The sequence below is a fragment of the Pinus tabuliformis genome, chromosome Q (genome assembly GCF_031772625.1).
Source record: "Pinus tabuliformis cultivar Carrire ecotype Pingquan chromosome Q, CPIR1, whole genome shotgun sequence".
Classification (NCBI taxonomy): Eukaryota; Viridiplantae; Streptophyta; class Pinopsida; order Pinales; family Pinaceae; genus Pinus; species Pinus tabuliformis.
This window is the reverse complement of record NC_142296.1, coordinates 207,907,104-207,919,132: the sequence shown is the minus strand read 5'-3', so window position 1 is coordinate 207,919,132 and position 12,029 is coordinate 207,907,104. Positions and strand designations below refer to the sequence as shown.

Below are 12,029 nucleotides of genomic sequence, written 5' to 3'. Positions count from 1 at the left end.
AAATGTCTCATTTTTTATATATTTTTGGTATTATAGTAATAATTCTAAACTTCACCTAAATTATTTCATATTTCACTCCTTCACTATGATTTAAAAAGAAAATTAAAAATGCATCTAGACATTAAAAGTGACTCTGAAGGAACAATTTTTTTTTAGTCATGCACAGAATTTTTTTTTCTCATGCACAGTTTTAGGGTAGCTCATGAAATGTAGAAAATGGAGGAACAAAAAAATTGAAATGTAGAAAATGGAGGAACAAAAAAAATGAAATGTAGACAATGGAGGAACCAAAAAAAATTGCTCAATGCATAGTTTTAAGAAATAAATAAATAAGTCACCAATTGACTCTCATATAATTCTCTCTTCAAAAATTAAAGTTAAAAAAATAAATCAATAAGCCACCAATTGAGTTTCTCATATAATCCTCTTTGCAAGAAATTAAATTGTGTGCGAGGCTACCTATCAAAAGAAGGTCAAAAATTAACAAAGGGCTGCATGGTTTTGTTTGCCAAGAATATCCTCGACTCGCCCCTTCTCTGTTGGGTCTTCAGCAGGCAAAGGATTCAAGAGCACATCCGGAACATTCCAACAGAAAATGGGGGCAATTAGAAATTGTGAACACTGAACTTAAATCTGAAAAGGCCGAGCTGTGCTGTAATTTTCCATGCTTTGTAAAATTCACTTGTTGGTAGGAGATTTTATCAGAATTTTATTATGAATAAAATTATAAATTTCTTTGAAAAATTTCCAACAAATTTCTCTCAACCTTCAAACAAGTTTGACAGTACAGGACAAAACGTCTTTAAAACCTCCAAGCACATAGAACTGTTAGACAAAACCAACATCGCGGCTGCTAAAAGGGCTTTTAGTATTCCAAAACTGCCCAGAACACCAGAAAAATATGAAATCAACAGGATTGATCCTAACCATGGATTTTGTTTTTCCTGGATGCCTACAGGCAAGAGGTTTTATCGGTTGATTTAACACGGCCCTAAAATCTTAACTGACCAACTTCACCAAAAACGTAATAACGAATTTGATCATGGGGCTTGGTTAGACATGCCTACACCCTACCAAAAATGATAAAATGCCTGGAACAAAACATGGCTTTCTTGCACAATTTAAAATCCATGGAGCGGAATTAACCAAAACAACAACAGCTTTATTTTTTATAAGCAATTCCCCTGCTCTCGATATCAGAAAGAATTTCATATAGTAACTAAAAAAACCTCCACCACATAAACTTACATTCTTCCGAAAAACAGGTGAACTAATTTTTCAGAAAAACTCTGGCAACGCCTGAGAACGAAACCAGATTGCTATTACATAACCCTAAACAGAGAAAATTTCGATATTTAGATGCCCTACAACCCCTTCAAAAAAGACCTTTCAGAAGTATTGTCAAATATTTACAGTAATAAATCCCAAACCAGATAAGTACAGCAAATTTTGAAGGTCTAGAAACCCGCAAAACTCACATATAAACATCGCATCTCCTGGCCTGAGACAAACGCCCGGTAGACGAATTGTTCAAGTGAACTGTCACATCGCAGAAAACCGACATGGCATGATGCCGAGTCTTCCAGCTCCCGACCTTGAAACGAACCCATGCAACCAGACTCACGGTCATATCCATGCTACCAACAGCCTTGTCCCCCAACAAATGGTTAGAAATGTCGGTGTCAAGAAATAAGGAATCCGCAGAAAGAGGGTAAGAGAGCATGGTAGTGTTCTTGTGGCCCTGATAAAACGTCGGCAGCTGGTTCCAACCGATCCTCTGCCCGCGGTATATAGCCCTGGCGCCGATCTCGTCGTAATAAATCCCAATCTTCTTATTAGGGTTCCGGGCAGAGATGTTGAACTGCATGGTCGTGTTTAATTTGCTGTTGGACACACTCAACTGTGACACGGTGACATTTTCCACATGGAATTTGGGCCTCTGGGGACGGAGAACCAACCAGGTTATCAGAATGGCGATGCCGGCAATTACCGCGAGGGTTACGATTATAGAAAGAAATCGACGAGATCTGTAGCGCGGAGGCGCCTGGTAGGTCGGGTAGGGCTGCGGATATGCTGGGTAAGGCTGAGCATAGCCCCCATTGTAGGCTGCCCCGGATGCCCCTGGTCTTGAAGGGTAGTACCCTCCCCCTGGCTGCCCTGCCGGATACCCTGTTACAGGGGGCTTTGCAGTCTGATCTCCCATACCGATCGATTCGATTAATTCACTTAATCTGTGTTACAGAGATCGCAGAAAACTGCAATGCAAATTGCAGAAAGAAGGCTAAGGGAATGGCAAATACAAATCAGAGAAAGCGGAGAAAAGATTACAGGCTAACCGTGAATCTTCCAATGAATTCTGCACGGCACGGCTATATAGAGCGAGTCGGTTGGAAGTGTAAAGGGCCAAAGCTCCGTGAGATGCAAGGAAAGGTAAGAGTTTGAGCATCTGTCTAGAACATCGCGCCTTCTTAACTCGTTCCTCACCGCATTTTGAGCCGTTGGGGAAAGCAAGCCCTTGGTCGCGACCCGGACCGACGTTCGAATTTGGGTTAATTTTTTCAGATTGGAGTCCAGGAATGGGATTGGGATAAACGAGTTGTTAGTGATTTTTTTTTAAGTATTTTGGAGGGTTTTCCCGGTTTATTTTTTAATATTTACTAGAAATTTATTGAAATTACAAGTTTGATGTGTAACTCCTGCACAATCTAAGTGTCCAACGATTTTTTTTTTGGAGAACGTTGAATATAGTAAAAAAACCAAAATAAATAATATAAATCAAGATTTCACCTCAATTTTTTGGGCCACAAAAATTAATCTATATCATTTTTTTTTAAATAAAATTGTTTAATCTCACATTTTTTGTGATCCATATCTATTTGTAATAAAAGCATGTGGATAACTTAAATTTAATAATTATTATTTTTTTAATAATTTTTCCTTTCCGACCTCTCTTTTTTACTAATATTACATATTCTATAAGTTACAAATGAGCTTAGTGGCTGAGTTTATTTTTCAATAAGAAACTAAGGGGATGATAACTAATTAGTCATATGGGTTAAATGGTTGATAAAGTTTAATAAATTATGGATGGATAATTTTGAATAAATTAAATTTTAATATATGGTTGATAAATTTTAACAAGAAAGATAAATGTGATAGGATTAGTAAGAATTTAAATTTTAAAATTGGAAATCAGTTATATATTTAGAAATCTTTTCATCGCACAAATTATTATTTATAAAATGCAATTAATTTAATAAATTTAATCAAAAGCTTTTTTAAAAAAATTACTTTTTTAATTAAATCTTGAATATTCATTTTTGTAACATACCCCTACTATCTTTAGCCCTTCTTAAAGTAGTAGGAGGTAGTTGCCCAACCTCTAAAGTCTAGTTATGGAAATGGTTTTAAATTTTTTGACCTTTTTCGACTTTCTCAAAACCTAAAATGGACAACATTGTTGTGTTCGTCTCATTGAGGTCTTTCCAATGATGTAAAATTTGTCTCGATTTGAATCCTAGATCAAAAGTGTAGTAGCCTTGGGTCATAAAGTTAATAAAGGCAAAATATGACCAAGATCATGCGACACGTATTCCAAGTTGAAGGTTGGGCAAAACATCATAGTGGGTGTTCATTTCGGTTTATTATGGCTAAGGGAATTGGCAAAGGCATTGAAAAGACAAAAAGACATTAATTGGCATTTTATTTATGAAAATAAAGAAAAATAGGAGAAAATGGAGATGACAAATTTTTATAAAAGGGAAATTGACAGAAAATAGAGGAAATTGAAGAAAACAGAGGCCTCAATAATAAAAAGGCTTATGAGGATCAGTTCACAACCTTTTGTAAGTTTTAGCTTAGAGTTCTCTTTATTCTCTCATACTCTTGCACACTTAGAGCATTCTTGGAGCACTCTAACATTGGAGAAAGGAAGGCAAAGGAAGGACAAGGAAGCAAAAGAAAGCAAGGGACAAGCAAGGAAAAGTTGCATCAAGCAGCTTCAATAGGAAAAACTTATAGACAACAGGTTGCATTTGTGATTTCCTAGTTGGTTTGTGAATGCATGGTACATGCATGTATGTATTTGGTTCTCTTATTGTCATGGGCATGGGTCTTTCCAGGTGTGACAGTGGTTTCAACCTTGCCTTGCCATTTCCGGATAGTTATGGTGTGATGGGGCTCTTTCATTCGGTTGATATTTGGATTGCTAGATGGTTTTGGAACCGAGAGAGGTGGTCTCAGGGAAATTCCCAAGGGCCTAGGAATCCCTTGATAAGTTTTGGTAGGATTGTGGTAAAGCCTGAGGGCGGAGACGAGCAAATTCCTTGAGTTATTGGTGAAGAAATTATGAGGCATCCACACTTGTTTTGGGCCTAGTGATCCCTTTATCGGTTTTGGCGGGATTGTGGTAAAGCCTGTGGGTGGAAGTGGTTTAATCTTCGAGAATCCTTGGTTGTTTATGCACTTGTTTTGGGCCTAATGATCCCTTGAATGATTTTGGTGGGATTGCGATAAAGCGTGAGGTTGGAGGTGGTTTAATCTTCGGGAAGCCCTGGTTGTTTTTGTCTCGAGTCGCACATTCATGCTTGGAATATGACACGGGGGTGTATGGATAAAAGAAAGATTTGGTTCAACTCAATCTATGGTCGGGTGGTATGTGGAAGTCTCTAACTTGGTTGGATTTTGTATATCTTAATAAGAGATATTTCCTCTTATATTTCATGAATAATTATACTTGTTATTCTGTGGTTTTTATGGTTGTTCTATCATGGTTATTATTTTAGTTATATGTTGGTTATAAGCATGGTTTCATAACAAGTTCTAGCCATGGCTCTTAATATGTTTTTTATTAGTTGATGAATGGTTAATGAATGCATGAGCTAAAAATAATTATTGTAGCTATTATGGGAGGGCATTAAACCTTCTTGATGATTCTCATATAAGTTTCAGACCCATATGTTCATATATGCCTTCATGACCTGTAAATTACATGTTCTTCATATGTTTGACGAAATGACTGTCATGGTTAGGCCTAGTCAGATCAAGTCTTTGATCAAATTTTGTATGAATGGATTTGTCTTGATGATAAGTATTATTTTGGAAAGTCTCATTGAGTTATGGGCAGTGGTCTGGAGGTTTACCTAGAATTTAGACTCAGAATTTGGGATCACACCCTCTGAACTGAGGAATTTAGGTCACAACCGCTACATGGTAGGCTTATGCATGCGGTTGGAGGCCCTCAACTGCATAGAGGCCCTGTCATGCATGCGGTTGGAGGCCCTCAACTGCATAGAGGCCTTGTCATGCATGCAGTTGGGAGCCCAGGTCAGTAAAAAGGCATTCCAGCTCAGGATTTGGGCACTAGGAGTGGTTGTTTGGCTTATGGGTGTCGTGTAGCTCCTAAGGAAGGTCAGTAAGGTTCTAGTTCCTTAATTGTACTTAGGAGGTTGATACATGCCATAGTAGGCCTTAGTTCATGTTTACCCTGTCAGACCGGTGAAAGTGGATAAATGTGGGAGGGAGTGGTTACAGGTTGGTATCAGAGCATGGTTCAATACTTGGACTAAATGAGCGAGATGTGTTTGTCATGCATGCATGTCAGTGTCTATATGGTTGTTATGCATGCATTTTCATGGTTATGGTTGGCATGCATGAGGTCATGGTATGCAGTTGGTATTATCATGGATGATGTCAGTATTGATGTGATTATGTATATATATGTATTGTGATAATATGGACTTATTTTGCAGATGAGATAACCTCCCCTAAACTTCACTAAGGGATGTTGGTTATGTTTATATTTTGTTATCTGACATGGTATGTTTGTTGGAAGAAAAGGATCAAATATGACTAGAAAAATGTTGGATTTTAGTTCACGAGACTCCCCTTACATACAGATGAGCAGCCAAGAGATGGGTACTCTCCTGACATAGCAGGCACCTTGGGAAGTTTAAAGGCAAAAATCAGAAGTTGTAAAGGAGATAATGACAGAACTATTCAGTCACAGGAAAGACTTGCTAGGGCACAGGAGAAACAAGCAGAGGTCAATTCAGTTATCCTTCAGAGTTTTTCATATTTGCAGAGATAGGGGCAGCCACAGATCATTTATGGGCAAGAGGACAATACTAATGGGGCATATGGTAGCAGGTCTCATGGTGGGCACAGGTCAGAAAAAGATGACACATTTAGAGATGGCAGGTTCTTAGATACATTGGATAGGAGAGGTGGTGGATATGGGTTCTACTTTAGTTTTGGTTCAGACATGTATCATGGTCATCATCGTTATTATCCTTACAGGAAGATTGATAGGGGATATTTGCCAAATGAGTTCAAGAAATCCAAACCACCTACATTTGATGGAGAGATGAAGAAACCAGAATATGCAGAGGCATGGTTGCTTGGGATGAAGGAGTTATTTGAGTTGCATGATTATACAGAGAACATGAAGGTCGAGATAACTATTTTTAGTCTTAAAGGGAAAGAAAACATTTGGTGGGAAGATGGGAAGCGTGTCAAAGACATCAGGACAAAGGAGTTGAGTTGGCATGAATTCAAGAGACTCTTCAGGAAGAAGTATTTGTCAGAAAGGTACTATGACAGAAAGGCCAAGGATTATATGAGTTAAAGATGGGATCTATGACAGATGAAGAGTACACAACTAACTTCCTGTAGTTGTTGAGGTATGTGTTGTATCTTGAGGGTGAGAAGACAGAATTTCAAAGATTTAGCAGTGGATTTCCATTAGCATTTAAGGATCAAATTGAGTATGATGAGCCTTGGTCGCTGGAAGAAGTCATTGGGAAGTTGAAACATTTTTATGAGAAATTGAAGCGTAAGACCAAGTCTAAGCAAGGTGGGAAATGGAATGACAAGACTAAAGGTAAATGGCCACAGAAGTGAGCAAGACCCCAAGATGCGAGCGAAAAAGAGAATGTTTCTCCTTACAAGAATTTTAATGCAATAGAGAAGGGAAATGGACCTCAACCTAGAGAGAAGCATAATAGAGATGATGGTAGGAGACAATTGCAATGTTGGATATGTGGCAAGGATAATATCAAGAAGGATTTTCTGCCGTATTAGGGTGGTAGGCCTCATATATATAGTGCTCAAGAGGTGTAGATAGTTAGGGGTGTTGGATAGAGCACTCCTCAAATCTATGCAAAAGTCGATAATAGGCAGGCGGGTCACCAAGCATCCATTATTGAGATGGAATGTAAGCTTTTTGATTGAGTTGTTTCTATTTTGATCCTAGATATAGTTATAGTTTTGTTAACCTTGACCTGGTGAATAAGTGTGGTTTGAGAAAAGAAGTGCATGCAGAGTGTTGGTTGGTGCGGTTGGCTATATGTACTAAGAAAAGAGTTAATCATTGGGTAAGAGCTTGTGCATTTTAGCTGAATGGCATGCCTACTTCAGCACATTTTAATGTGCTTCTGTTGAAATCATATAGTATGCTTCTGGGCATGGATTAGTTGTATCTTCACATGACTAAGGTGGATTTTTATGAGAAGGTGATTGAGTGTTTAGATGATGATGGAGAGAAGATAATATTGTAGGGTAAGAAGAAGTCTACATTGGTGAGAATGGTTACAACTATGCAGGTGAAGTACAGTTACAGGAAAGGGTGTATGTTGTTTGTAGTGCATCTTTCTAGTGATAAAGGTAAGGATATTGAGGATGCAGAAGTCTTGAAGAGGTGCCCAATTTTGTAGTAGTTTTAATATGTGTTTCCAACAAATATTTCAGAGTTGCCACCTCACAGGTAAGTGGACTTTTCTATTGAGTTGGTACCGGGAGCAGCACCAACATCAAAGGCACATTAGAAGATGAGCACCCCAGAGCTAGTTGAGTTGAATTTGTAGTTGAAGGAAATGCTTGACAAGGGATACATTAGGTCAAGTGTGTCACCTTGGGGTGCACTAGTGTTGTTTGTGAAGAAGAAGGATGGTACTCTCAGGTTGTGCATTGGCTATAAGCAATTGAACAAAGGTGATGATTAAGAACAAGTAATTTTTGTCGAGGATCGATGACTTGTTTGATCAGTTGAAGGGAGCAGCAGTTTTCTAGAAGCTTTATTTGAGATAAGGATACCATCAGTATGCATCAAAGAAGAGGACATCTATAAGGCTACTTTCTGGAACAGGTATGGGCATTATGAGTTTGTTGTGGTCCCTTTTGTTTTGACTAATGCTCCATCTATTTTCATGTATTTGATGAATAGTGTGTTACGGCCTTATCTAGACAAGTTTGTGATTGTGTTCATTGATGATTTATTGATATATTGTAAGAATGAGGAAGAGCATGTAAAACACTTAACAACAATATTGAGATTGCTAAGAGAGCATCTGTTGTATGCGAAACTTAGTAGATGCAGTTTATTTTAGAGAGAGGTACATTACTTGGGACATGTTGTTTCCAAGGAAGGCATAACAGTGGATCCAAAAAATATCAGAGCTATCATGGAATGGGTAGCTCCTATGGATGTGGATGAGGTTAGATCATTCATGGGGTTAGTAGGTTACTATAGGAGGTTCATTAGGAACTTCTCACAAATTTCCTATCCTATTACATCATTGCATAGGAAAGGAAAGAAATTAGAATGGATAGAGGAATGTGTAGCTAATTTTGAGCAGTAGAAGCAATTGCTTAGTTCTAAAGATTGCAAACCTAGATAAAGATTTTGTGGTGTGTACAGATGCTTGCAAGATAGGAATTGATGGAGTCCTGATGTAGGAGGGATAGGTGGTATGGTACGAGTCAAGGAAACTTAATGAGCATAAGCAAAACTATGTGACGCATGATCTTGAATTGGTAGCGATCATTCATGCATTGAAGAGGTGGAGGCACTATCTTCTTGGCAGGATGTTTGTATTGATGAGTGATCACAGTGGGATGAGATATTTGTTTGACTATCCTAATATGAATGTTAGGAAAGCTAGGTGGTTGGCCACGCTCAGTGACTTTTACTTCGAGATCAAGTACATTAAGGGTAAGAAGAACAAGGTAGTGGATTCTCTTAGTAGAAGAGTCCAGGTAAATCACATAGCAGCTATGAGTTCATATGGGGTAGGTTTATAGGATCAAATCTTACAGGCAGGACAACATGATGACAAGTAAAGGGAGCTTAAGCACAGGTTACAGTAATAGGGTACAGGTGAACATGATGTGGAGTATCATCTCGTGACAGATGGTTTGGTTAGATTTAGGGATTGGATCTATGTTCCCGTTGACGGTGTTGGATCCACCAACATTAAGGGGATCTCCTTGGTATGAAGTCCCAACTAGACCTCACACCATTTGGTGTAGGAGTCCCATCCGATACGATGGCCCGGTTTCCATAGCTCTTGTTGTTCAACACATGAGAGTGTTATGCTTGTATCTTCAAGAAAGCGAGGTGAGTGTGCCTGGTGAGTGCGTAATGTAAATTTGCATCTGAGGTCTCTTATTGTCGAAAGGGGGATGTAAAGTGAGCCTCTTGATGAGAGGGAATAGTCCCAACCTAGGAAGAAACACACACGAACAATAAGAAGGGTTTGTTTGACATCCAGCGAAATAGTCCATAGCGGATGCGGCAGTTGTGAAAACCAAAGCTCAAGGGAAAACACGTACACCATCGAGCGGACCAAGAAATACACAAAGATGTTTTATCTAATGTCTAGCGAAGTAGTCCGCACGAATGGGAAAATAGTGATAAACAATACAACACATCTTCAACAATATGAGTACTAAAACAATCGAAGTAGTTCAACTATCTTAGTACAGGTTAAGAAAACATGAATTACAAACGTTTAAAGAATAGTCTTACAAACGGATAAAAAACATGCGTGAAAATGTGCTAGCCTGAGACAGGCTTTTGAATTAATAAAAAGATCTAAGACACATCTATACACCATACATCACTAGTCCCAGTAATGGGACATTGAAGCCACTCCTCGCTCCTCAAAGAACAGATTATAAACTCTCAAGGCTATGTAGGAGGAGCCAAGGTGAAAAGTCCTTTGCTCATACAATGAGGGGTTATATATAGCCAAGGGGGTATAATTGACCCTTGTGACTCTTCGACTTCCCTCATGACTATTTGACTTCCTATGACTTTTTGACTTTACATGACTCTTTGATTTCATATGTGGGTCTCTTGGACTTCCACTTTACATTACTTTGATTACAACAAGTATGGCCCATATGAGTGATGTGGTCGAGACAACTTATGACACAACTCAACATGAGATTGCTAATGTGTATTGGCTGACTGTGGTGTCCGTGTCGAGCTGCTATGTTGTTGAGTGATGATATGCTCTCAGTGTAACATGTCTTCACCTCTGCATGGCAAAGTGTGTGAGGTCTTCAATGGTCTTGGTCTTTGCTTGATAGTCCATGTGCATGTGTCCCTTTCACTCGCTTTCTCAATGTGCTTCATGTGTCTGTTCGACCACGAGCAAGTCTTCTAGCATGCGCCTCTCTTCCATATCATTTGTCATCATGCCATGTTTCATCGATGTACCTATTCCTTCAAACACTCATGACGAGACGACATCAAATCCAAAAATCTCCTAATCTACCATGATTCATTGTTTTCCATTTTGGTGCACGTGACCCGGAGAGGGACAAGGCACTTAAACTATGGGAGCAAAGCATAGGCCGGGATGTGGGGCTCTGGAGCACTGTTAGGAGGAACTACGCAGATGTCACTAGGAGAGAAATTTTCACAATCCAACACAGAAGTGACAGCTGTGGGGTAAGACCTAGCTGGGAGGAAAAATTGTGCAGTTTCCATGAGGAAGGCCAAGTGGGGTATCAGGGAGCTACTAGGCCAATATGCGCATTTTTTCAGGGTAGCACTGGGTAGGTCACCTAGCTGGGATCTATGCAATTTCTCCAGGGAGGACAATGCAGGCAGCAAGATGCACTGGCAAAAAAATCTATGTAGTTTTCGAGAGGAGCACAAAGTTGGGTTATAGGAGTTGCTGGTCAAAACTACGCAATCCTGAGAGGTAGTCTGGGCCTGTATAGTTCTGCGCAGTTTATGAACTGATTATAGAGTGAGGAAAAAGGGTTGGTTGTCAGGACATCTCTATGCAATTCTTGGGTTGTTTGTTGAGCGGGCAAGAAGGGCTGGCTAGAAAACTCTATGCACTTTCCGAGTTGGTTACAAAGCAGGCAGGATGAGTAGGATAGGAAAACTCTATGCAATTCTGGAGCTCAGTACAACTCGGGGTCACAGCTCAAGTTCTTTCTCTGGTTGACAAGCAGGAGTCTTGGCTTGAGATCTTGCGAGAAGTGCAAAGTGGTTCGGCTTATGGGACAACTTTTGCACAGTTCTGGGAGTGAGTCAGTTGACTCATTTCCAGAATTACGTATAGCAGGCTACCCGGAGGATAGCCTCAAGATCTGCGCAATTCGGGGCAACAATGGAAGGTCACTGAGATCAGGTCTGGTTGACGGAGGGTTGTCCGGTCGACAAATTTTCAGGAAAATTGACTAAGTGTGAAAGCAGGTGTACTCGTGCAGACACGAAAATGTGATCACATACTTAGCATGACTCGTTGATAGGACACCTCAAACCAACAAGACAACATGTGCTTAGTGAGTCTGACTTGAAGGTTGAGAGTGACAGGTGCGACAGTAGGAATATGTCTTCGAATGATCGTGACGACTTGTGCGACAGTGCTTACAACTTAGTGTGTGAGTACGACTGATGTCAATAGAGTGAAAACGAGTCATACACACCAAGGCAGACCTTCAAAATGCCAAAAAAAACTCGCAAGCATGACATAGCGATCAACATGCCAAAATACGATTGTTGATCAATAAAGCAAAGAGGGTGTGAAAAATTAACAAGAGCTCATGGGATGAGCTCGAGTGTTTGCGACCATCAAGTTAAAAACTAAGGAAGGCTCCGAAATTTGGATCCAAGCCAAACTTTTGGAGGGTGCTTGTTACACAACATTTTGTCACTGTCCCTGTACTCCTCGTTCCTTGATCCTAGAGGACCTCTAAAGTGAACCCCGCATGCTTTGCCTTCATGGAGA

General features: G+C 39.6%; 1 protein-coding gene across 1 annotated transcript; it reads right to left on the bottom strand.

The window, feature by feature from the left end:
* Nucleotides 1-1,141: 1,141 nt before the first annotated feature.
* Nucleotides 1,142-2,519, bottom strand: LOC149218936 (NDR1/HIN1-like protein 3). Its single transcript, XM_089384175.1, has one exon. It carries the CDS (start codon nt 2,201-2,203, stop codon nt 1,475-1,477), a length of 729 nt encoding a protein of 242 aa, XP_089240301.1. The 5' UTR covers nt 2,204-2,519; the 3' UTR covers nt 1,142-1,474.
* Nucleotides 2,520-12,029: the final 9,510 nt, after the last annotated feature.

Bases quoted from the DNA above. Each gene is read 5' to 3' on its own strand.
- LOC149218936 (XM_089384175.1), bottom strand. From the start codon at position 2,203: ATGGGAGATCAGACTGCAAAGCCCCCTGTAACAGGGTATCCGGCAGGG.